Source organism: Lissotriton helveticus, chromosome 2_1, assembly GCF_964261635.1.
Source record: "Lissotriton helveticus chromosome 2_1, aLisHel1.1, whole genome shotgun sequence".
Lineage (NCBI taxonomy): Eukaryota > Metazoa > Chordata > Amphibia > Caudata > Salamandridae > Lissotriton > Lissotriton helveticus.
The window spans coordinates 1,515,963,520-1,515,991,453 of NC_136059.1; the positions used below are offsets into that span (position 1 = coordinate 1,515,963,520).

Sequence of the window (27,934 nt, forward strand, 5' to 3'; positions counted from 1 at the left end):
ATCATTGCGCGGAACTTAGCCGCCATTTTAGGACTGTTGCGTAGGATCGCGTAGGGTGTGCGACGGGTATGAATTTTACTACGCAATTGCTATGCGACTGGTACGCGACTTGTGGCGCATATGCGATATGTACGTATTGCACCTAGCCGCCATTTTAGGACTGTTGCGTAGGATCGCGTAGGGTGTGCGACGGGTATGAATTTTACTACGCGATTGCTATGCGACTGGTACGCGACTTGTGGCGCATATGCGATATGTACGTATTGCGCTACGCGAAGGTCGTGCGGTTGAGCATGACACGCGCGACTTCCGCAAAAATATTTAATGTCCAAAAACATATATATATATATATATATATATATATTTATTACAAATGTTAAGGCAAGACATAATCTGAGCTAATCATAAAAATAATATTATTTTACCTTTAATAAAGCTATATTACTTTTAAATGCAATTTCGCGAAGTTGCGCTGGCTGCGAGCTGCGTGCGTGCCCCCTACACAGAGCCCATGTGACGAGAAAGAAAGATTTGATTGGTTCATAACTTTTCCCATTGAAGGACCCCACCCATTTCAATCATTCTTCTTAGAGCTTCTTTGGAGACAGATTTCTTACCTGAGAAGAACTTCTTTTGGATTATTTATTTTCTGATATTTTCCAATTTGAGGACAAAATGGCTTCAGGACAACAGCCACCACAAGAATCGGACCATTTTCGGATGAAGAATTTGTTGTGGAACCTCCACCTCCAAAAATACCTTCTTCTGTGATGTGGAAGTTTTTTTACCTACCCTGAAGGACAAAAGAAGGTGAATGCCACAAAAGTCATCTGTAAAATCTGTGGTAACGTTCTTTCAAGAGGCAGTGCCGATAAAAAGTACTCTTGCGGCACTGCAGGTATGTACAAACATCTTAAGAGTCTGCACCCTGTGAATCTGTCTCGGGAGGAGTGCAGGAGGCTTCGACATAACCCTCAAACTGCAGTCCCAAGTACTTCTGCCAGTTCCTCTTCGCCAGCACGTCCGGACATACGTGCCGAATTTGTACACATAAAAATACACTGCATCAAGTGCAGCCAACTTCTGTGCTACGGAGAGCAGTCTGTGGATTTAGTCTGTACAGCACAACAAAACCACCGCAGTTAGACTTTTTTTTCTGGGCTGTTAGTTCCTGAAGTTCACTGGTTTTTTCGTCCTTTTTCTTTTAAAAAAACCAACAAAGAAATCAGAAAATTGTTCAAAAAACTAAAAAAAATATTTAAAAAAAAAAAAGTTCTTTTCAGAACTAACTTCTCTGGTTAAAGAAAGAGCTGTATTTGTATGATAGTGTATAAAAGTTCGTTTGAATGTATGCATAGTGCATGATTGACTGAAAGAATGCATTAGTACTGTATGGTGTATGTATAAGTGCAGAACTATAAGGAAGTACTGTTATGTTATGTTATGTTATTCGAGATTTGTAAAGCGCACGGGCACCCAGAGGTTTCATGGCGCTAGAGGTAAGAGAAGATGGTAAGCAGTAACCTAACCGTGCGCTTGCTTGAATAACCAGGTCTTCAGTGCGCTCCTGAATTCCAACAGATAGGTACAGCTCCGGAGTGACAAGGGAAAAAGAGTTCCAAATCTTAGGGGCCAAATAGGCAAATCGGCATCCGCCTAGACGATTCTTTTTAAAGAGGGGCAAGGTGAGGAGGGACAGGTGGGCAGAGCGGAGATTACGAGTCGGTTCGTGTTTGATTATGAGATGGTTAATAAACTTGGGGCTTTTACCATGAAGAGCCTTAAAGGCCAAGCAGCCTAATTTGAAGGTTACCCGTTGGGCTATAGGTAGCCAATGAAGAGTGGCTAGCAATGGTTTCGCCGAACTCCTGGCGTTGCTTTTAAATATTAGTCTGGCCGCCTGATTTTGCACAATCTGCAAACGTTTGGAAAGAGCCAGGGGGAGGCCTAAATAAATGGAATTGGAAAAATCTAAACGGGAGAGGACCAAGGCGATTACCACCTGAATGAGGGCAGAGTGCATGAACAGATGAGCAATTTTCTTAATCTTCCGTAGCTGGAAGAAACTAGATGAGATCACCGTTCCCACCTGACTTTTTAGTGAGAGATCAGAGTTCAGGGTGATCCCAAGGCTTTTCACCGAAAGAGAGGGAGACGGAGGGAGTCCCATTGAAGGAGGCCAAAACTGAGGGCCCCAGCTGGTTGCACTTTTATCCGGGAGTACCAGCTCGGTCTTTCCAGGGTTAAGTTTTAGATGGTTCAACTCCATCCACCCTTGAATGTGCAGCATAGTGGCCTGAAATTCCTCAACAGAGTCTGTTGAGTTTAATGGAAATATAAGCTGCAGGTCGTCCGCATAGTTGTATATTGTGACCCTCCTGTTTTTTAAAGAGTGCAACAGCGGTTTGAGGTACAGATTGAACAGGAGGGGGGACAATGACGAGCCCTGCGGAACGCCGCAGGTGGTAGAAAGTTTGGGCGCCGTGAAGTTCTCAAGCTTGACTGCCTGGAATCGGTCATTCAGAAAGGACTTGACCCATCCGAGGGCCGCACCTCGAAGGCCGGCTTGTTCGACACGGTGTAATAAGATGGTATGATCCACCGTGTCGAACGCTGCCGACAGGTCCAGGAGCACCAAGGCCTGGTGTATGCCCCTATCGGCATTAGACCTCATAGTGTCCAGGACAGCGAGGATCACCGCCTCGGTAGAGTGCGCCTAGCGAAAGCCGGCCTGATTGGGCTCCAGGTAGTCAGATGTCTCTATAAAATTAGAGATACAGCTAGCCACATGGGCTTCTAGAATCTTTGCACCAAAAGGGAGGAGGGATATAGGCCGGTAGTTCGATAGATTAGAAGAGGCGGCACCAGGTTTTCTAATTAATGGGACCAGCGTGGCGTTTTTAAACGAATTGGGGACTATTCCCTGCAAAATGGACTCATTCAGGAGGGGGAGTATTCCTCGGGGGAGTGTAGAATAAACTTCCTTTAGTACATGCGGAGGACAAGGGTCTTTGGGAGACCCTGACTTTACGCGGTTCATCAACTCCGCTAACCTGGATTGGTCTATAGGAGGGATAGCCTCAAGTTGGTAGGGATTTCTGCAGGTATCCACTCTGTACGCAGTGGTCGAGCTGATCTGAATACTGTCTTTTATAATGGCGATCTTATCCTTAAAGAAGTCATTAAGCGGATTACACATCATTTGAGTGGTCTGCGGTAAACCACCTATGGGCGTCCATGTGGCGAGCACGTGAAAACTTGGTTAGTGGGACGTGCTCATTGCAGGCAGCTAAGAGCCATTCAGTGAGATCTTTGTCCATAAGGTTAATGTCTGGGGAAGATGGTGGGAGAGAATCAGCCAAAGTGGACAAGAAATCTTGACTATTTAATGAGCTGCATTTCCTTGCTAGCCCCCCCCCCCCGCGGAAACAGGGGCCTTTGGATGGCCACAAAAGGTGATGGAGAATTGTAGTAGGTGATGATCAGACCATATGCATGGCATTGTCGTCGGGGTGGATAGTGGGACATTGCGTGACCAAATCTGGTCCAAAATGTGTCCCTTTTCATGGGTGGGGGTCAGGACTGATTGAGAGAAGTTCAAATGGGAAAGAAGCTCAAAAAGTTCTGTGGCCTGGGGTCCTGCTTCCAGGTCATTGTACCAATAATTTAAATCCCCAATCAACATGACCTTATCATAATTAACGACTAGGCTGGCCATTTGCTCAGTCAGAGAAACAGGGAATGTAAGCATAGATTTGGGTGGGCGATGAATCAATACCAGCACCATAGTTCCCTTGTCTGTATCGGATTTGATTACAAGATTTTCAGTGTCTGATAGGACCAAGGAAGGTAAAGTGGTAAACGTGTGATCTTTATGAATGATGGCGGCAACGCCACCCCCAGGTTTTCCTGGTTCTCTATTTGCTAACAAAATGTAATAGTCTGCGGTAGAGCTGTAAGGAGTTCGCCGTGAGCCAGGTTTCAGAAATGAGTAGCATGTCTGGTCTGTCTGATTTAAGCAATAAGAAAATATCTAGTTGGTGTTTTACCAGAGATCTGGTGTTAAGGTATAGACAGCGAAGGGTCAGGGCACTTGGGCATGGGGTGGAGCTGGTGGAATTAGAACCTTGAGGTGTGGTAGAAGAGGTCTCCTGCAGTAGGTGTAGAGGATAGATGTTATTAGCCTTTAAGCAGGCACATGTGGAAGGATCGAGATGGGGGGTGCCAGAGTGTTGCAGAGAACGGAGTTCAAGGGAAGTGTAGCTGTTAATTTCTCCATTCTGCCTGGTCCCTGGGCCCGGCCAGGCGCGGACGGGCGCAGACGGGCTTGCCTTAGGCACGCGTTCGGCGCGCAAACGGCGCGCCCGCTGCGCTCGTCCGCTGCGCGTCCTTGAAAGGCACATGATTATAAGGGGAGATAGGGGTGTGGCCTAGCGATAGTGGGCGTGGCTTGTGCGTGGCCCGGGGAGATGGTGGCAGAAGGAAAGGAGCCCCGCGTCAGCGCAGAAATCCGCTGCACGGGTAATCCCAGGAGGTGCCCTGTCACCAGATCGAGTGCAAGGGGGGAATGGTGAGTTAAAAACACAAAGTTTCACAATCACAAGTTTAAAAGCAGTGGCGACGATTCTTCCGGCTTTTCGCCTCAGGAGTGTAGGAGTTCTCTGGGCGCGCTCGCAATCAGCGCGACTTATATGCGTCAGGGTAAGGGGCGCGGCCTAGCGATAGTGGGCGTGGCTTGTGCGTGGCCCGGGGAGATGGCGGCAGAAGGAAAGGAGCCCCGCGTCAGCGCAGAAATCCGCTGCACGGGTAATCCCAGGAGGTGCCCTGTCACCAGATCAAGTGCAAGGGGGGAATGGTGAGTTAAAAACACAAAGTTTCACAATCACAAGTTTAAAAGCAGTGGCAACGATTCTCCCGGCTTTTCGCCTCAGGAGTGTAGGAGTTCTCTGTAGCATGACACTTTTAGCTCTTTAGCTGCAGTTTGCTGTAGTACTTCCGAAGCTCCGGGATGTAACATATGTACATAAATATGTTGCAAGTCTATGCTTCCCTCTGCACTGCTGCTTAAACTGCAGCCATGCGATGACACAGGCACCCTTGCACCATGGCACAAGGATATCTGTGCCATGCAGAATTTGTTTTTGTGCAGAAAGACATTCCGTCCTGCACAAAAACAATCTGTAAAGGCATTTTCTCCTTCAGTGTATGCTGTGCATTTTAGCATACATTCAAAGAGAAAAAATGAGGAGAAATGAAAATAATTCTCCTTGTTGTGCCTTGTTACACCAATGGAGGATGGTGCAGCATTCACACACATGTCCTGATTTATGATTTCTAATAAATCTGGAGATGTGTCTTGTTCTATGAGTGTTCTGTGCAAACACGCACACCTATGGAACGCCCCTTCAACATAGGAGTTTGAAGCGCTCTGTGCCCTAAAGCCTGGCTCACTGCATGAATACATGCATACAGACTGAATGATAACAGTACTATAAGGAGAGACACTGGGGGAATTCATAATTGGTTGAGTTTTACTTTAGTGAATGGATTAGTACATGGTACTGAAAGAGTCACTATGGGTTTAGAAGAGCAGTCACAAGGTGTTTGCTGGAGTGTATGGATACTGACTGTTAAATTGTAGGCCTGAAACACAATTGTGTACTTAGTTAGTCAGAGTCCTACACCCAACGCGTAGTAGTCGTGCACCAAACACGTTGCAGTCGTGCACCCTACAAGATAGGAATTGTGCATCCAACGCGTGCACACCAGGGGACCGCACTGAGCGCCGCGCTGGGTACGCGACTTCTAATTTTACAATTAAAAAAAAAATATCCCCTATCACTAATTTCGAATATCCCCGGGGAACCCATCCCCGGGGCTTATATAAAACGCTGGAGACCGTAGGGGAGCCCCAATGACCCCACGGTCCAGCCGGCTCCCCACGTCCTTCAGAAGCCGGCATTGCTTTTCCACATGGGGAGCTGCTAACATGCAGTTACCAGTGTGGAAAAGCAATATGGTTTGGATTTTGAACGAGAGAGCAGGTTTCCTGCTTCGCTTTCAAAATCCAAACCAAGTTTGCTATGGGAGGGCGGGAGCCGCGAGACTCCCGCCCTCTCACAGCAAACAGCAGTGTCCCGGGGGTGGGCACCCCGAGACACTGCAGGAGCCGGCCCTGGGGGGTGGCGATCCCCAGGGCCTTCGAGTGCTCCAGGAGGGGGGCCGCGCGCCCCCCCTCCAAAAATACACAAATCACCATGGGGTGGTGGTGGCCGGGGCTCGGGGGGCCATTGAGCCCCCCACTCACATATGTTGCTGGGGGGGCCTTGGAGCCCCCCCCAACCATTTATTTTGTGGCCCCTGGGGGTTGTGGTCCCCGGGGCTGGGGGGCCCCATTACATTTAATAATTTTGCCCCCGGGATTTGCCCCCCCCCCGGGGGTTAATTATTAAAGAAGCTCCGTTTTATTTTTATTTTTTTACGGCAGGATCCGCGCAACCTGCACGCACTTTGCCGTTTTAAAAAAATAAATAAAAATGTTAGGCCCTGGAAGTCCTTGTGGGACCCCTAAGCAGGTCTAGAGGGTCAGGGTATTTCTACCCTGCCCCCTTTATATGTTTTACACACTTATTCCACTAACTTCTTAAGGTGCGCATCTACCGAGGCACAAAATGGCTGCCAACACTTCCTGGTTTCGAATGTTGACAACCACTTGACAGCCAATTAGCATTCAGCGCGCAATTGGGACGGTGCGCTTAGGGTGCGCTCAGGATGCGCGGATCCTGCACAGCCACAGATATATATATGTACTTTTAAATGTCATTTTCTCAGGAACTACTGAACGGATTTACACCATTTAAGCAAAAGGCATGAGTCCGAACTAAGGACTACCTCTTTGCAAAATTTGGTGTAATTTCGCAGTTCGGGCTGTAGCCGCGATGAACGGTTCCTATGGAAAATTGCATGGAGAAAACACGTTTTGGGACCCCCCTTTTTCTCGGCCCCCGCTTCACGAATCACACCGAGACTTTCAGGATAGGAGCGGACCAGAGCTGCCCATTAGTTTTGAAAATTTCGCGAAGATTCGTCAACCGGCGCCAAAGTTACTCCAAATGGAATGTTGCGGATTTCCTATAGAAAATAGGTCCTAACTATAACTACCTACTGGCGATTTGAGATTGATAAAGGCTGCTGCGCAGCTGAAATGCATATCTCTCCTATTGCGGGGTCGAGGGACACCTGAAAAATAAATAAGCCTTATTCTTACCTGCCATGAGTACGTGCCTCTTCTTCTTTGTTGGAGTAGGATGTTTGTTTGTGTATATATATATATATATAAATATATATATATATTTAAACACATACTGTGATGGCGTGCTTCTGCCTCTTGGAACGGCGGGCTCCCGACGGGGTTCGCCAACCCCTAATATAAGCAACACTCCTGGTTAACTCTCCTTTTCATTAAATAACCAGAGTCGAGGCCCCAATGCAGTTTAAACGGTGCTTCAGGTTTATTAGGCAAGAAAAACCCAACGCGTTTTGAGATCAGCCGATTTCTTGCTCACGGGTGGAGCTTACGTGTACCATCATTCTTTTAAAGTGAACATTACCGTGTTTACACACTCACATGTGATCTATAGACATAAAAGAGGTATTTTCGTTGCTACGATGTCCTTGATAATTAACAATTCATTCAACACTTTCCTTAGCATTTTTGTCATGCTGTCATGAAAGAACGAAATAGATACAAATTATAGTACCCAGAAGGCAACTATGTACATTGTTGGCTAAATGTACATTGTTGCCTTTTGGGTACTATAATTTGTATCTATTTCGTTCTTTCATGACAGCAGGACAAAAATGCTAAGGAAAGTGTTGAATGAATTGTTAATTATCAAGGACATCATAGCAACGAAAAAAATTATTTTATGTCTATAGATCACATGTGAGTGTGTAAACACGGTAATGTTCACTTTAAAAGAATGATGGTACACGTAAGCTCCACCCGTGAGCAAGAGATAGGCTGATCTCGAAACGCGTTGGGTTTTTCTTGCCTAATAAACCTGAAGCACCGTTTAAACTGCATTGGGGCCTCGACTCTGGTTATTTCATGAAAAGGAGAGTTAACCAGGAGTGTTGCTTATTTATATATATATATATATTCACTGAAAAAAAACATAGGTTTCACACCAGTTATAGTTAGGTGGAAATTTTACTCGCATAAAACCATTGAAATTCCCACGTTATAGTTAGTTGGACTCACTATAACTTGCGCGTGCAATGCACTGCTGATGACGTCACATATTACATCACTCATGACATGGTCAGTGACATCACTCATGACATCACTCATGACATCTCAAATGACATCACTGATGACAACATCCTTGTGACAAAGTGGCAGACCTCCTATCAGCATAAAATAACCTTTGACACACACATTCAAAAATAGAAACTAACATTTTCTTAAAAAAGGAGAAACCAATACCAATTACAACAACTTATTAGGTAATTCCAACATCTACATACACATCCACTCATTCACCAACAGTTCTATATAGTCACTCATGCATGTACTTACTCATCATATGTACTCATACACCTATACATCCTGTTACACACTAATACTCATCCATATAGTTACTCACACACAAATTCACACATGCAAATAAACTATCAAAAAACCATTTACTTGATTATACTGCTATATACACACCACTACACATACTTCTACAGAAACGGAAACATATTTACTCTCTTAAACAATCAATTATAAAAACACATACTCACTAACCCACCCATACACACAATCATCCACCCATACAGGCTTGCACACATGCTGTCTTCAAAATACATACAAATAGTGAGTCACTCATTCATGCATCTGTGCTCTAAGTAATATCCCCCACCGAACCATACAGACACTGATACTGATACTCAAAAAAACAACTAATAACCCATATACACACTCATGTAGCTACTCACCAACCCATGCAGCCACTTATCCGCAAAGTGAGACACAGATACAGATATTTAAATATTTAAACATTACTCGCTAATATATGTATTCACTAAGATACATTTAATAAGTCAGTTAACCAATCAATTTTACACAAAAGAACATCCATTTGACATTTATTTACCCATTAATTCTTCCATCAACCTTTAGATATACATATATAAAAAATATTTATTTTTCAGAAAGATACACATTCACTGGATGATGTCATCAGTGATGTCATTTGAGATGTCATCAGTGATGTCATGAGTGTTGTCACTGACCATGTCATGAGTGATGTAATATGTGACGTCATCAGCAGTGCATTGCACGCGCAAGTTATAGTGAGTCCAACTAACTATAACGTGGGAATTTGAATGGTTTTATGCGAGTAAAATTTCCACCTAACTATAACTGGAGTGAAACCTATGGTTTTTTCAGTGAATTTAATAGGTTTTTTAAATGCTAATTCCTAACTATAACTGGTGTGAAATCTATGTTTTTTTCAGTGAATATATATATATATATATATACATACACATATATATATATATATACATATATATATATAAAAAATTCTATGGCAAAATGAAACCCCTCATTTTGTTCCTTTTCAAATTAAATGTATTAAGTGTTACCACTTTATTCCAATCAAGATGACTTCAGGTGTGCCATACTTTTGTCATAAGTAAGACTGTTAGCGTTCTAGTTGTTCTTTAGAACACTCTGGGACATTCTGCCATTGGGCTATAGTTGGGCTACATCTGGCTGATATTTGGGCTACATTTGGGCTCTTTTGTCTCTGGTGGCCATCTTGGGAGACTGCATATCAGAATTTTTTTAATGAAATATAAGAGGATTTGAGAAGTCACTCAAAATGTGCCCTAATTTTTCTTTCTTCAGCACTAATCATAATTTCTATGGCAAAATGAACCCCCTCATTTTGTTCCTTTGCAAATTAAATGTTTTAAGTGTTAACACTTTATTCCAATCAAGATGACTTCAGGTGTGCCATACTTTTGTCATAAGTAAGACTGTTAGCGCTCTAGTTGTTCTTTAGAACACTCTGGGACATTCTGTCATTGGGCTATAGTTGGGCTACATCTGGCTGATATTTGGGCTACATTTGTTTTTTTTGTCTCTGGTGGCCATCTTTGGGCTACATTGGGCTACATTTGGGCTCTAACAAATATATAGCCCAATATATATTTTTTCAAAGTTAATTTACGTAAAAACCACTGGAGCATATATCTTGAGACATAGCAAAGGCACATCGGGGTACCAGTCCCTACAATTTTGCCAAGTTTGGTGGAAATCCATTCAGCCGTTCGGGCTAAAAGTGAGTCCAACCGCCCTATGGAAATTAACATGGGGAAAACACGTTTTGGGACCCCCTTTTATCTCGGCCCCCGCTTGACGGATCCCCCCGAAACTTTCAGGGAAGGAGCGGAGCGCAGAGAGGCAAGGTTAAGGAAAATTACAGACAGATCCCTCATTCTGCGCCAAAGTTATTCCCAATAGAATGTTGCGGATTTCCTATGGAAAACAATCCTAACTATAACTACCTACTGGCGACCGCCAGTAGGTGAGATATATATATATATATATATATATATATATATATATATATATATATATATATAGATATATATATATATATATATATATATATATATATTTTCACGATTGATCCTGTCGCAGAGGGAACTCCACAGGTTGGTGCTGGGTTCGGGACCAGGACCGGATCCCGTGAATTATTTTTCACGAACAGAAGACCAGCACTCCGCACTTCGGAATTAAATTAAAGGTTTATTGCAGACACTGTTAGAAGCCTACGCGTTTCGAACCAGATGGTTCCTTTTCACGGCAGTGTTCACAGTAGTCCTACTTCACTTACAATTATATAGTTTTTTAATGCTTATCCTAGTGCATTATGGGACATGCAGTTTGGCATTCATTATGCATTGTTATCTACATTTTTGACATATTTGCATTGTTTAACGTTTACATGTGTTTCAATGTTGGGCTAAGTGCCCAATGTTCAACTTTATTGCACGGGGAAAAGGTGTCATGGCAGTGTACTGAACTGCACAGGCAATTACATTGTTCATTCTCGTTAGGGCCATGTGGTCATCAGTTGGGCTGTACAGTCTGATACTGTTTCCTCGGGCTGAGTGCCCTTAACACTGCCATATCTACAGACACTTAGGTGTGCATATGCATTGATTTCAGAAAGCAAATTGTTCTTTGCAATGGTTGTTTAATAGTGGCAAATAGGTGTTTTCTTGTTTCAGATCTCCTTTTTGGCAATTTATTCAGAGATGGAAATAAAGTTCCTCATTTAAGTTCAGTCCCATCGGCTGTCTCGTTTTGAAGCGTATTATCAATCTTGATTCCATTCTTCTTAGATTTTGCTTCCTATTACCACCCCGTTCATGTTGTTTTACCGTGGTCAACCCAAAGAAATGTGTATCTTTCCATGTTTTGTTTGTATGGGTCATTAGATGTTTGGCCATGGCATATGTGGAGTCTTTATTTTGAATTGCACGAATATGCTCCAACATTCTTTTCTTTAGGGTGCATGTGGTACTGCCAATGTATTGTTTTCCACAGTAGCATTGTAGCATGTATACTACAAAACTTGTTTCACACGTGATGTGTTCTCTTATGGTAAACATCTTGCCTTTTGGATCGTTGATTGTTTTCATGTTCTTTCCTATCTTACATGCTTTGCAGGTATTGCATCTGATGAATCCTTTCTTTTTCTCTGTGAGCCAGTCGGTCTGTTTCCTCTCTTCGTAATGGCTGTGCACCAAGTGATTGGCTAAGTTTGGAGGTCTTCTGTAAGTTATTGAAGGTCTCTCTCCAACGTTTCTGCCTATATCAGGATCTTTCTGTATTAAGTGCCAATACTTATTTAGTATTTTGCTGATTTTATAGCATTCCTTACTGTAGGTGATGATCATTCTTGGGGGCTCTGCCTTAGTTGGTTCTTTGCCTGGGGCGGTACTTAATGGTTTGGGTAACAGAATTTCTGTTCTAGTTTTTGTCCTGGCCTTCACTTCTCCCTGGTGAATGTCCTGGTATTTGTAACCACGTTGCTCGAATCTTTTCTTGGTGTCTTTAAAGTTTTTCTCCATTTCTTTGTCTTCTGAGCAGTTTCTCCGCATTCTTAATAGTTCCCCATACGGGATACTTCTCTTGAGGGTTTCAGGGTGGAAACTTTGTCCATGTAGGATGCTGTTTGTGGCTGTCTTCTTCCTGAAGGTGGTAGTATGTATTTGGTCGTCTTGAACATATACTTTCGTATCCAGGAATTCCACTTCCTTGCTGCTTATATTATACGTGAATTTTAAACCGACCTCGTTGTTATTCAGTTCGTCAAAGAAGATCAAGAATTCAGATTTTGTTCCCTTCCATAGCAAGAAGAGATCGTCAATGTAGCGTAGCCATAACGCTACATTGCCCATGTGATGGTCGTTTTCTTCTCTCCAAGCTATGCTCCTCTCCCACCACCCCATCATGAGATTCGCATAGCTTGGAGAGAAGGAAACTCCCATTGCGGTACCGCACTGTTGCCTGTATACTTTCTTATTGAACAGGAAAACATTGTTGTATAGACACGTTCTGATCATGTCTATGATCATCTTGGAATGTTCTCTTTCTGTGATTGGTCGTTGCTGCAGAAAGTATTGGACTGCTTTAATACCTGTTTCGTGTTCTATCGATGTGTATAATGAAATGACATCGATGGTCACGAGCATGTAGGTAGATTGCCATTGAGTGTCTTGTAAGATACGCAGAAAATCCCCGGTATCCTTGATGTAGGAGCTAAGAATAGGTACTATCGGGGCAAGGAAATGATCAACATATTCCGATATGTGTTCATATAGGCTGCCACAGCTTGAAATGATTGGTCTCCCTGGTGGTTTGTTGAGGGTTTTGTGGACCTTTGGAAGAAAATATATGGTTGGTGTAATGGGGTGTTCCACCATTAAAAATCTTCTTTCCTCCTCAGTTATTAGTCCCATTCGTTTCCAGTTTTGTAATTTTGTTGCCAATTCTGTTTTAAGTTGCAACGTTGGGTCATTGGTTATGCGAGTGTAGTTCTTGTCTTCACCTAATTGTCGCATAGCCTCTTCCACATAATCCTCTCTTTGCATAATCACGATGTTGCCACCCTTGTCGGCTGGTTTGATTTCGATGGAATTGTTATCTTTGAGAGTTTTTAATGCCGCGCGTTCTGCTTTCGATAAGTTTTCCTTCTTGTTCTTTTCAGTTTGTGACATTTCCTCTAGATCTGCCAACACCAGGTCGTAAAAGGTGTCAATTTTGTTCCCAGGGTTTAAGATGGGGCAGAATTTCGATTTATTTTTGAATTGTGTTGGTATACTTTTGTTAGTTGTCATTCCCATGTCTGTTAATATCTGTGTATCTGTCACTGAGGATGCCTGTGTTTGATGCGCTAACTCATACGCTGTGCGTAGACACGGAATTTCGTCAGTTGTGAACTCTTTGGACGTGTCAGTGGAATCTAGACTGGGTGCTTCCTGTCTATGTGCAGGGTCTGGTTGTTTGGACATTTTTGTAAAATATTTTTGAAGTTTGAGTTTCCTCACGTATTTGTAAAGGTCAATTTTGGTGTCCACAATGTCCTGATGCACTTCCGGGCAGAAGGACAGGCCTTTATTGAGAAGTCTCCGTTCGTCGTTTGTGGGTGTATATCTCGAAAGATTGATTATCAGGTCTGGTTGTTTCTGATCAACTGAGTTTGCACTGTTTACTTTTTGGGTGGTACGCGGTTGCGCAGATTGTATACGCTTTTTTTCGTTGCGCTTTCCTCTCCTGGTTTTGCGTTTCGTCCTCTTGGCTGGTAAATACCCCTTGTCATGGGTTTTGTTGGATTTCTGTTTCTGTATCTTCCCCTGGGTGCTAGTTGTTCCTGGTGTACCAGGGTCAGTTCCTCTAAAAAAGAGAGCTTGCTCAGATTTCTATTAGTGCGTTGTTCCCCCTCGCTGACTTCAGATTCTGGTTCGCTGGATGAAGGTGTGCCAGTCGGAGCACCTGGCTGTTTCCATTGTTGTTTGAGAGAATCATATTTCTTGGCAAATGTTAAAATTGTGCCAAATTCATAGTCGTCTTCGTCTCTACGGAATTTTCTTTGTTTCCGTAGTTGCACTTCCTCCTCATGTTTATCTAGATTTTTTTCCATATCCACACGTAGTTTCTTAATGTTTGCGCTGTCTTCTTTCAGGGCAGCAATTTGGTTTTCAATATCTTTTATTTTCTCAAGGAGTTCCTCCACGTCAATTCTTGCGTATTTGATGATAATTAGCATCATATTGTGTGAGCATTCCATATTGTTCATACCCCACTCCTCTAACATCTCAGGTTTGGTATCGGGGTGATTTGGGAGAGTAAATATGCGCAGACCCCTAGGAACCATTTTGTGCTCAATGTATTTTTCCAGTGTTAGTATTTCCCATGACCTTGAGATTTCTTTCCTCATCAGCTTTTCTAGCTGCATAAACAGCTGTTTGGCTGTGGTGATTGTGGGTTGTGGTTCCCTTCTTGCTTCCTCTCTGCTGCGTTCTGATCTGTCTCTCCCTTTTTGAAAAATGCTCTCAGCAAGTGTTGCTCTTTTCATAGCGCGTTCCTCCATTGCAAGACAATTATAAGTACTGGTTCTTATTTATTCCTTGCTTTGCTTTCTCAATAATTGTGAGTGTTTTTCAGTTACTGTAAGCAACGTTAATTTTTGACATTCAAATTATTTCCTCCTTTTTCGGGTATAATTACTTTGTTAGCAGTGTCTCATTGAATTGTGTAATTCCGAGTGCGAGGTCCTTTACTGAGAACGGAATCAGTTTCGTTCAACAGGTTTAGATTCAGAAAGTCAATGTTTGTGTTAAGACCTCACTCGACATACATGCGGCAGTATTCTCTCACACGCCCTTGCCCCGCTTACCTGGGAGACTCCCGGTAGTGACAGCGCCCTCCGACCCAGCACTCCGGCGCTCAACCAGTGGGTGTGATGAGAGTGTTTTCTTGATGCCTTTCGATCTCTCCTCCTGTGGGTGTCCGGGCGCTTCAGTTCGCCGGTAGCTGCCTCATTCCTCGCAGCTGTACGGCGTCTTTGCAGCCGGTTTTCCGCTGTTTGCTTCGTCCGTTGATAGTCTCAAGCTGCCTGGTTATGCACGCCTTCACCAGGGTTTCACGGCGTTTCCCAGCGTTTCTTCAGGTCTTACCACTGTTGATCCAGGACTCTGGGGAGGATTCGTTAAGGTATGTCGGGTTCCCCTCTGTGTGCAATATTTTCACGATTGATCCTGTCGCAGAGGGAACTCCACAGGTGGGTGCGGCGTTCGGGACCAGGACTGGATCCCGTGAATTATTTTTCACGAACAGAAGACCAGCACTCCGCACTTCGGAATTAAATTAAAGGTTTATTGCAGACACTGTTAGAAGCCTACGCGTTTCGAACCAGATGGTTCCTTTTCACGGCAGTGTTCACAGTAGTCCTACTTCACTTACAATTATATAGTTTTTTAATGCTTATCCTAGTGCATTATGGGACATGCAGTTTGGCATTCATTATGCATTGTTATCTACATTTTTGACATGTTTGCATTGTTTAACGTTTACATGTGTTTCAATGTTGGGCTAAGTGCCCAATGTTCAACTTTATTGCACGGGGAAAAGGTGTCATGGCAGTGTACTGAACTGCACAGGCAATTACATTGTTCATTCTCGTTAGGGCCATGTGGTCATCAGTTGGGCTGTACAGTCTGATACTGAAAGAAAGGATTCATCAGATGCAATACCTGCAAAGCATGTAAGATAGGAAAGAACATGAAAACAATCAACGATCCAAAAGGCAAGATGTTTACCATAAGAGAACACATCACGTGTGAAACAAGTTTTGTAGTATACATGCTACAATGCTACTGTGGAAAACAATACATTGGCAGTACCACATGCACCCTAAAGAAAAGAATGTTGGAGCATATTCGTGCAATTCAAAATAAAGACTCCACATATGCCATGGCCAAACATCTAATGACCCATACAAACAAAACATGGAAAGATACACATTTCTTTGGGTTGACCACGGTAAAACAACATGAACGGGGTGGTAATAGGAAGCAAAATCTAAGAAGAATGGAATCAAGATTGATAATACGCTTCAAAACGAGACAGCCGATGGGACTGAACGAAAATGAGGAACTTTATTTCCATCTCTGAATAAATTGCCAAAAAGGAGATCTGAAACAAGAAAACACCTATTTGCCACTATTAAACAACCATTGCAAAGAACAATTTGCTTTCTGAAATCAATGCATATGCACACCTAAGTGTCTGTAGATATGGCAGTGTTAAGGGCACTCAGCCCGAGGAAACAGTATCAGACTGTACAGCCCAACTGATGACCACATGGCCCTAACGAGAATGAACAATGTAATTGCCTGTGCAGTTCAGTACACTGCCATGACACCTTTTCCCCGTGCAATAAAGTTGAACATTGGGCACTTAGCCCAACATTGAAACACATGTAAACGTTAAACAATGCAAACATGTCAAAAATGTAGATAACAATGCATAATGAATGCCAAACTGCATGTCCCATAATGCACTAGGATAAGCATTAAAAAACTATATAATTGTAAGTGAAGTAGGACTACTGTGAACACTGCCGTGAAAAGGAACCATCTGGTTCGAAACGCGTAGGCTTCTAACAGTGTCTGCAATAAACCTTTAATTTAATTCCGAAGTGCGGAGTGCTGGTCTTCTGTTCGTGAAAAATATATATATATATATATATATATATATATATATGCAGCCCGTCCGGACATTGTCCGGGTATGAAATAGAATGTGTGTAATGTGTGTATTCAGATACGGTCATTCGTGTGTTCCCCCGCTTGAGGCCCAGCTGCAGCCCTGGTTGATGTTAGCAGGCGCGTGTCCCCCGCTTGAGGCCCAGCTGCAGCCCTGGTTCATGTTAGCAGGCGCATGTAATTAGTGTAGTGATGCGCCGGTGAGCTCGGCTACAGCCCTGGCTGATGTCAGCAGGCGCGTGTAATTTGGTTTAATGTGATAGTTCAGTAACAGCGCGCATGAGAGGCTGCAGTAATTGTCCCCGCAGACACGCTCAGTCGCATGTGCCCCTGCTTGAGGGCCAGCGGTGACCGTTTAATAATTAGAATTGTGTGAGTCTTGAATGATTGTTTCCCGCTGTTCTTATTTTTTTATGACCCACACCGACGCTCTTCGGCCCGAGTGCTTTTTAGACGCACCCAGGCCAAGCCACACACTGCGTTCGGCCCTTTCAGACGCACCGAGGCCAAGGCACACACTGCATTCGGCACCCCCAGTATGTGTGAGACAACATGCAGTCCCCCAAGGGAGTCTTGCGAATGGTTACTTACCACGCTTCAAGGTGAACGCCTTTGTGACGCCTCCAGCACACGGCCACAGCAGACGATCTGATTAATGTACGACCCAGATGGCATGAAGAGCGGAACATAGCACACGCCCCCAGCGTTTGTCGCGCCCCCAGCGTGCCCCTTGATGCGGCGTAATTGGCGCTTCACATGGTATGAAGGGCGGACACATGCCCACAGCGCGGACACATGCCCACAGCGTTTGTCACGGCCCCAGCGTGTCACGCCCCCAGCGTGCCCCTTAATGCTGCGCAATTACGACTCACATGCCATGAAGGGCGGAACGTACCACACGCCCCCAGCGTTTGTCACGCCCCCAGCACACGCCCACAGCAGAACGCAGACACGCCCATAAGGGACTACTTTGCTGGCACGGTTCTTTTACCTTTTAAATGTATATGGTGGCCGTCTGCATAGCCTATGTCCTTCTGCTGCAACTGCCCTTTCCAACGCTGTATTGGGTGCTGTGATTGGTGCTGTGGTTACTGAGATTACCCGCCTCAAAGGTTTGGGCTCTCTCTTTATAATATTAGTATGGATATATCAGATGTCATTCCGTTAACAACTCTTTTACCCACCTATTAGGCCACACTAATTTGGGTTATGATACGTTATCAGATATGCAGCTTCACAACCATCCATTTAAATTTGCTCTTCATAAAATCTAAATGTCAAAAAAGAACATCCCAAATAGTGTCAACTTAACTCTGCTGTCTTAATCACCAATGAAAAATAAAAAGTTAAATAGATCTTTTAGAGAAGAGTTCCTTTAAAGGGAGGTTTTAGGCGCATAAGGCTTCCCCTCTGATTTTCAAGGTTATTGGTTGAGTCATGGGAAATGTGGTCAGAGCATAATAAGTACATACAAAGCACAAATGAACAAACAAAAGTAACTTTTCAATTAACTGTTTTCAAATTCAAAGTTTTCTATTTGAATATTTTTTTTGAACATTTGACTAGTTACATAATTAAACTCTAGATTGGATGTTAGTTACACACCTCTGTGGTAACCATGTGTGCAAGTTTCTATCAAGGCTCCATAATTACCTGTCTTTTTTTTATATAATGTCTCACCATTACTTGTAGGCATATTCTTTCACCCTCTGCATGGTCCTTTCACTTTAACTATGATCTTGAACTGAACTTAAGCTATTTCATGCAGTGGAAAAGGTATGTTGATCATTGGGACTGTTCTCTTCAGTGATCGTCAAGTGTAAGGCCTGACATGTATAGAAGCACAGTCTGCCATTATTGTACATGCTATGTAAAGAAACATTATTTTTTTACACTGACAAATGCTATTCATTTAAACAACTCTTTGCAGTCTCCATCTCACCTTTACTTGGTCTGCTAGAGATTTCCAATTCTTCATCAGAAGACCTTGCACTGCAATGGAGCTCTTCTTTGATGCGTAGAAAAATGTCAGGGCCAACAGCACGATGATAAACTATGCAGAGATTATATTAAGATTAGACATACCATTAGTGCTTTTCATGTGATGGGAACATGTCGGAAGTAGTGGGTGGATAACATACTATGACGCACTGTATTAGGGCACTAGGTCATGTTTGTACGCTTTACCGGGCATTCTAGACAGTTGTACTTACAGGAGGAGGGCTCGTTATTGCATATTCTTCTCCCTGATTCACTGGCTTCCCATATGTGTGGCTCTTCCCCTTTCGCAATCCGAACTAAAGTGTCAGGATTTGCAATTTTATATCCTGTTATGAAAAGAGATATATGTATTTTATATATATTAAAAAATCTAAATATCAAAACTAAACGTTCTAAATATATATACTTATTTGCTTGAATTAAGCAGAGGTAAAATAAACATATAGGTAATGTATTAGCAACGATTCTTTAGCGGACAGGGTGCTAGGAGTTTGTGAATCTAAACTGAGTCAGTGCTGGTATTCATGAAATGACAGGAAAAGGATCCATTTCAAGGTCAATGAACACTAAAACTAATGTTCTGAGCTGCAAATAGAACAGATTACAATGTCCACCATACAACAGAGCACATTTTCTAGTCCAGGTGCACTAGACCCTGTAGACTAACCACAATACAGAGTAGAAGGTGATGAGCACGTTCACAGTCTTAAGAGTCAGCTACATACAGATTGCTTACTCAATAACTATCATGCAATTTCAATACTTTTAACTCTAACTGACAATAATGCAGAAATAAGACTGATAACGGTCTGTCTGTGTATGGCTTTCATAGGCGGAGATTATCAAAAACACCGGATATAAAAGCAGATTATTCAATATTCTGCCCTAAGAGCACTGTAAACAGGTTTTGTTTTCCACTCCTTTACTAAGGGAGACACCCATCAGCCACCTTCTCGAGTCTCCTAAATAGTGAAAAATGCCTAGCTCTGGAACAATAACAACAAAATACTTCATGAAGCACTACACCGTGTTCAAAGATTATAATCCAACAGGCAGAAAAGAGAAGGGAGATGACTACCATGGTTCCACACAGTATTGAAGCCCTCGGAGCCCATATCCTATCAAGCAATGAGTAATTTTTCAATGCAACATTGGAATGCACAGTAACCACTTTTACTTTGAATTTGTTAGGTAAAACACTAATATATTTTTTTTAATTAAAAGGTTCCCGGGATCTCACCTTAAACTGTAGAATTGTTCTATGGTCTAACAATCAGGGGCAGACCTCTTGCTGAAGAATGGTCAACATATACATTTCTAAAATATGCTGCACAAGACAAAACAAGTCTCGTGAAGATATACGTAATAAACTCAGATAGAGCCTTCCACAAAAGTGTTTCTCTTTTAGCACTTGATATGCTACTAGGGTCTCATACTGGCAACATGGTAATGCTCAAATTAGACCAACTGCACCACAACACTGGTAATTATAACCATATACATGCAATAAGCAAAAAGATTCCTAAAAATATATACATCGTGAAAATACATTAACCAACACCAGAGTGTATTGATTCAAAAACACAAAAAGCTCACAACAAACATAATGAGTATAGTTTTTTTCTCCTTATTAATTAATTATCTACATTTGAAACACATTCAATTTGCAGAGATTTCCCTTGTTTATGGAAAGAAAGGTATGAATTAGAATAAAACATGGTTCAGGACCTTATTTAGAGTTTTTCAGTTGTTGAATGTCTGCCAAAAGGCAGCAGATGTCCAATTCACCCTATGTAGAGTGCAGATGGCCCCAGGCACTCTAAATCGGGTGGAAGTGACAACCCGTTTTTTGGCAGATGGCTCATAATCACCAAACTCTAACTGAGGCCCTACGTCCTAGTAACAGCAGTGGTACAAAATTATTTTTTTAGAATTAAGTAAAACATTGCACTACCCAGAAATATTAAGGTTTGGTGAATTTCCTTCATCACTTTCTTGTAAAATTCCTTCTGATTCTCTTGTAATCGCTTCCACTCTCCCTCAGTGAAATAGGCAGCAACATCCCGGAATGTAATTGCCACCTGTAAGTGAATAAATGAAGCCACATACTCAGTAACATGTTTCGGTTTAAAGTAAAATATCACGCTGGAGTACCTATTTGTATACTACAGGTTGTACTTTGGACACAAAGTTATTTAGCACTTCACAGATGCCTTGATAAGGATGATGCTACTCTTTCATGGTTAATACATTCAGAAAAGAAAAAAAAAGGCACAGGTGCCATGTTCCTAGTTTCTGTGAACATAAAGACTTTAAGTTGAACATTGGAAAATAAAACATTTCTACTTCCTGCAATTTGGCAGCTCTCAAAAGAATCTTTGAATGGGCCACTCAAGGCCACATCACTGCGCTAAGGATGTAATCCTTGCTTGCAAGAACAGTCTCATAAACTAAAAACATTAGGATTAATTAGAAGAATGTGAAGCAAAAAAGGACGCCAAATATGAATAAGTCTGTGATCACTCACTGCTTCGCAGTCAGAATCCTTTATAGGGAAGGCTAAGGCATAGCAACTATTTATCTAGACCATATTTTAAATCATTCTAATATAATTTAAAAGATCAATTAACAAACTTATTAACTCAAATTTAAAAAATAAATAATTTAACAAGGTCTCCAAAGATATTCATAGGCACAAAGAATAAAACACATACCACTTCTATCAGACTCAGAAATCACTTTATTTGATCTGTTTTTATACGGATCATAAAAGTACATATATACATAGTTACTATCCCATGGTAAAATATAGTATATACAGTTAAAAGCAATCATAAAAAACCATTAACAGAAGCTTGTAATTCATTTCAATCAGATGTACAATATCCTGGTCTTTATAGAAAGGCATAAAAAGGACACAACACAGTAACAAACGAGGTGGTCAGACAACATTCGTAAAAAGAACATTCCCGGGCGACATTGTCTAAATTTATATTTGCACATAATTGGGAGTAAGAACATTTTCTGATGTTCCAATTAGAACTTACAGTAGAAAAAGATACGCATATCAGTTTGGAGTGAAATGCCATCACATGGACAGCACGATAAGCCTTGTATGGAAAAAGTACCTGATGGAAAACCCAGCATACAAGGGATAAGGTTTAACCGAAACCTAATTAAAATTGATCTGTGGCGTGAATTTGTCAGCACATATGTGGGTTGCCCATCACTGAGCGTCGGACCTTCTAAAAAGGCTTGCGCCATAAGTTTGGCACTATTATTTTTTAGCCTTTTTTCAACCATATATTTTGAAAAGTAGATTTTAATTGCTTTTTTGAGATACTCGTGCGATTGCTTGGCATTTCAAAGATGGTTTCTAGTCCAAAAGCAATTAGGCTATATTTAACGTACATGATCCAAGGGATCCTCTGTACATGTTCCAGAGCGAGGCAATCCACAATAAACTGTTGGGGGAGGTTAACCGATTCCCTTCTCCATATGGAATGCCATAAGAGAATTGGTGCCAGAGATATCTAATCTGATATATAGGGAACATTCAGCTCAAGATGGCAATTAAAATTTGAGCAGCTGATAGGAAGACCCGCCGTTTTTTTCCCAAAAAGAATCTTCTGTCGATTGGATAGCTGCCGAATTGGTATGTCCCCATACACCAGCTATATTTCAACATAAGACGACAGTGCACACCTCTTTGTTGCTGTTTTTTTGCAGATTCTCAAATACACCAGCACCATAAGTAGCTACTATGATGGACTTAGCCAAATATACTTTTTTGAATGTATCTAGTTGTTTTGACCCCAGCTTTTTGATAAAGGAATATAGGCCATTAATACTTTTTTCCAGCATTAGCCCTCTATTAGTCACCATATGGGAACATGTTGTAATTCTGCCAAATGTCACCCCCAAATACGAAATCATATCCATCGGAGCCACTTTCCGCCCTGCAATATATAAGGTTGGAACTTTCTTTGCCTTATAACTAACTGGTCAATAAAATAAAAGATTTTGCCTCATTAGTTTGTATATCTAATTGTTTTATAACATTTACATATGTATCTAAAAGCTTCTGGAGTGCCATTCCTGTACATGAAATTAGGATCACGTCATCAGCATAAAGCAATATGGGTATGCAGACCTTATTCACTGATGGAACATCCAGGGTTAATTCTAACAGGGAAGCCTCCACTCCATTGGTGTATAATGAAAAAAGAAAAGGGGAGAGAATTCACCCCTGGCGAACCCCCCTTTTAATAGAAAACCATCCAGTACACTCACCCTGCTTCCCATAACGGACACAAGCCACAGCCCAAGTGTATAGCTGTCTGATGAAGGAGAGGATTGCTACGTCAACACCCATCTCCTTCATAATCCCCCATAGATGGTGATTAGCAATACATTCAAAGGCTGCAGATAGGTCCATAAAGGCCAAGCAGAACTTGCCTTATTTCGCTTGAGTATATTTAGCATTCAGCAAATTCAGATTGAGGCACTGCTCCTGTGTGCCTTTGCCCTTCTTAAAACCATATTGGGATGGAATCATAACTTTGTTAGTGGTGGCCTAATTTATTCAATAGAACTCTGCCCATAAGTTTCGCGGTGCTGTCCAGAAGAGAGATGGGCCTATAATCTTTTGGCTCTGATTTATCGCCCTTTTTAGGTTTTGCCTTAGCCATGCGTACGAAGTACGCATGCGCTAGCAAAACCTCTTGATTTCTATGTGGGGTGATGACCCGCCTCTGCCTATCATTGGCTAGCTCCATAAATGGAGGCTAGCCATTGGGAGGCAGAGGCTGTCAATCGCGCTTTCTCTCGAAAACGCGATTCGGGGGCATTTCTGGTGCTTTTTTTAAGCCCCGCCCCTTTGTCCCGGGCCGCGCTGCCATTGGCTGCCGGCCCGGGACACCCCCGTGACGTCATTCCCGGGCCGTGCTGTGATTGGCTGGCTGGCCCGGGACCTGACTTGTTTAGGACTTGTGCCCTGGATATTAAGATATGCTTTGAGTACATTTTACAGTGTTGTGCAGTTCCGGAGATGATGTTAGATTCTGCCTCTGCTATTAGGAACTGTTGTGAGTTTATCTCCAATGACATGAGTCGGTACATCAGAGGCAGTGTCAGGTTCTACCTCTGATAGTATGAGGTGCGTTGAGTTCGCCTCCAGTGCTCTACAATAGTTCAGTGTGCTGTCGCCTTTTGCCTCTTTTGTGTACATTCGTCTGGTGCGAACCTTACTCAAGGATATTAGAGCACTTTACAATAGAACCAGTTTATTTTTTCGTCACAGGGTTACAAGACCAACCCGAGGTTCGAACCTGCTTCCCCGTATTTCGAGGTCGGTAGTTTTAGCCATTTACGCAACATCTCCTGTGACAGAAATGGGCTGCTGTGAGTGCATTTCCAGTGGTCTGCATTTCTGGGGCGCTGCCCCCGATAATACGAGGTGCTCTGAGTTCATTTCTAGTGTTCGCCGTCCTAGGGGCCATGGTCTTCGTTTGAGATTATGAGATGCTTTCTGTGCAGCTCCAGTGGTCCCAGTGCCTGGATCAGGGCGGCTGCTGAGCTGCAGGCAGCGCATGCACAGATCACCACCTTCTGCATCCAGCCAGCCTGGCCGTCCTCAGCCTGCCCCTTTCCGCAGCCACCTATGGCAGCACAGCTCGCTGCTCTCTGCCTTCCCCCTGTGGCTTCCGCAGAGCCATGTCTGCGTAATCTCGAATAATCGGACACCAGAGCAGCACATTCGAGTCAAACTAAAAATATAGATTAAAAAAACGGAAACCCAAACGAGCCTTTCAGAATCCCTGTCGTGCTCTCGGTCTTCAAAACCAGATTATGTGTATGCATAATTTTTAAATGCATATCATTTGCCAGTTTATAAAAAATAACACCCCCTTCATTTTTTTTGCCCTTCCCTGAAACTGCTTTGTTAATCCTGTATGTAAATTACAGCCAATAGATGTTGTTGTTGAGCGGGGCTGGGATTAGAGACGGGGCGAATGGTTTTCAATATTACTGGGATTACAGAACAAAGACAGAACAGAAACGGGGGATGTGGTAGGGGGGGAGCAAATTACCAGCCCCCCACCCTTTCCCCCTACACACCACAGACAGAGATGATTCCAGGAATAAATCAATGGTTCATTTTCCACTGCGGATCGGGGGAGAGATCGCTGCTGATCTGAGAAGAAATTATACCCCCATGGGCACCACCCCCCTCTCTCTCCCTCCGTTTGCCTTTCCTTTCTCCCAGATTAACTGGTGCAGGGAGCCTGAGATCTGGACTGGGGAGGCTGTGCACAAAGTGCTCCGATGCCTGTGGGTAAGAGAAACTTTGCTCCTCTTTTTATGCCTGCTTGCTGTCTGAATGTCGCCTTTTCTTCCGATTTTAGCATAGGATACAGTTCTGGGGGCACGTGACTCGGGAAGGTTACAGGGCTGACATGATTCCGGATTATAATTTAAAGGGAAGCGATAGGAGATCGGGGAGGGTTGGCGCTGCTCGCAGGGAGAGGCAGGCTGCTGGCGGTGGAGGGGAGCATCCAAGGGTGTTCCCACTCCCCCACCCCTCCGCAGTGTGCTGTGGATTACACATTCGGCGCTAGATGGAAATGTTTTTGTAGAGCAGACTGTTTTTGAGGAATAGCTAAGCTCAGGGCTATATACTAGGGCAGTGTGCATGTGATGATCGCATAAACGTGTAGTTTCCTGGGTCCGGTGGGCCGTAGGATAGGGTTGTGTTCACTACAGGGCCGCGGTGGGTGTTTAGATCCGTTTCCCTAAGTACAGTTACATGGTTTTGATGTAGGCTTTTTCTGCTGTACTCTGTGTTCCTCCCCCTTCCGTCTTCCACCTCCTCCCCATATGAAGGAAGCTGGTGTGTGAGAGACAGGAAGCAGGGAGGCAGCAGCAGCGGGTTATTGTGCCCTCAGATGTGTCTGGTCGGATATGGGGCACAGGTCCTCCTGCAGGAAGGAGCTGGTACTTCGGTGGCAGTGCTTGTTACCCACACGTTGTCAGTGCAATTCATGTTTGGAAACATCCGTACAATACAGATTACAGCTTGTGCTAGTGGATTTGAGCCTGTCATGTGATGGTCACTTAAAAATCTAAAATATAGTGTGGTTTAAAATTCATTTATATTCTCAAAAAAATGAAACTGTACTTAATCACTGGTATTTCAAGTTTGTAAAGTTCGCACGCCCTATTTTTTTTGTTTGTTGCCCCCCCCCCCCCCCCACTATAATAAATACGTTATTTCTTTAATGTTAGGATATATGCTGGGTTAGGTGGTATTCGTAGAGTAGAGAGAGTATCGGCTACTGTGTTGGTCTCTGCGCACTTAAATAAGAAAGTAGCAAACTAAACTAAGTAAGCTACTCTAATGTAACATAGGCCTCTATAAACATGTTTGGACTTTTAAATATTCACTGGTATCTGTATGTAACCTTTTTTCGGGGTCGATAACATGGGCACCTTTGGGTTGTGAAACAGCAAGCACTAGCTAAAAACGTATATCACAATTATTTTTATTAACAGCAATTGTTTTAGCTGCTAGACAGTAGTTTTGGCTAGTTACCCAGAAACCAGCATGAATGTGGAAAATATGGCACACATTAGGTAATGTTATCAAATTAGTCTGATAATATTTACAGAACACATGTGGGCAGTGTAGGTGTATTATAGAAATGTAGCAAGATTAGGTACGAAATGCCAAGCGAAAAAGAGCATAGCCTATGTTAATTTCTACTGCTTGCTAGATTATTTTAATTACTTGATTATTTATCCGTATTCTGAGCTCAGGAATCGCACCGCCGCAGCATATTCTTACATGTACTCAAATGGATTACAGTAATGCAGTTCTTAGTATAGAACATAGTAATGCCTGCACCAGCGAGCTTGGCTCCCCCAAAGGTTTGCATTACATTGTTGTCACAAAGCTACCGTCGCCTTGACCTAAATTGATGTAACTGTGGTAAAACCAGCCATTGCATGTGCATAGCAATGCTCTTCTTACATTCGTGTTTAAGTGGAACGAGTTTAAAGTTTACAAAAATGGACTCTGGAACTTATATGAGCAGCCAGTGTAATAGTTTCTCCCTAATGCTAAAAGCTAATTTGATGTCTGAGACCAATACTATGTGTATATGTGTGTATATATATATATATATATATATATATATATATATATATATATATGTATGTGTATATATATATATATATGTTGGTCTCACACATCAAATTAGCTTTTTGCATTAGAGAGAACTGCATTGTCTGCTTGCGCAAGTTTTATATATAATTTATATAATTCAGTTTTTGCACTAGTGGGAGATTAAGTAATTGTGGTTCCTATATTGTTTTGTATATGCTAGTTGATGATAAAACAAGCATTTGCAATGCAATAGGTCTCGCGTTTACGCAAGTTTAAGCCATTGGCATTGTAAATGACAATGCCTTTTATGTTTTAAAACCAAAACATAAATAAAAGCATTGTCATTTACAATTCCAATAGCATAAACTAGTGTAAATGCAAAACGTATTGCATTGCAAATGCTTGTTAAAAATAGGTACCAAAATAGATTTTCGCCATGACTCCGGCGGTCCCGCGCTGGCTATCACATTAAAAAACATTAGTCAGACCTGGGCCCAAAAAGGTCAGGATGCCCAGTAAAAAAGTCTATTGGTGTTCCGTCCAGACCAGGGCCTTATTACTGGAGCACTGGGCAAGAGCTTCTCTAATCTCAGAGATTAAATGTTTGCACAGGATTAGCACTTGAAATTATGTCTTTCGAGAATAGATGTCTTCCCTCTCATTGCCTCCAAATATTTTTGTAAAGTGAACCACCAAGGATTCTTCATCCACATGACTATCTAAATTAGGATCTGAGGAGGGTTTCAGAAAAGGTGTGTTAATTACCTTCCAAAAATCCCTGGAGTTATTTGTAATGGAGGCCTGATAGAATTGTTCCCAGGCCTCCTCCTACAGTATATTTAATCTGGCCTCCCCTTGCTTTTTTATACTGCTGACGGCCAAGCTTAACCTGGGCCACATCTCTTGGGTCCCTCTTAAGGGCTTTGTATAG

The 27,934-nt window shown here is 42.6% G+C and overlaps 1 protein-coding gene across 2 annotated transcripts in view; it reads right to left on the minus strand.

The window, feature by feature from the left end:
• LOC144818733 (uncharacterized) overlaps positions 1–27,934 on the minus strand; it is a 209,748-nt gene that overhangs the window by 134,741 nt on the left and 47,073 nt on the right. For both annotated transcript variants that reach the window (XM_078676424.1, XM_078676423.1), the window contains exons 2-4: positions 20,791–20,917; positions 19,049–19,162; positions 18,778–18,888 (exon numbers count right to left, since the gene is read on the minus strand). In XM_078676424.1, the coding sequence (XP_078532550.1) occupies positions 18,778–18,888; positions 19,049–19,162; positions 20,791–20,917 (352 nt within the window). The remainder of the gene's footprint in view (positions 1–18,777; positions 18,889–19,048; positions 19,163–20,790; positions 20,918–27,934) is intronic.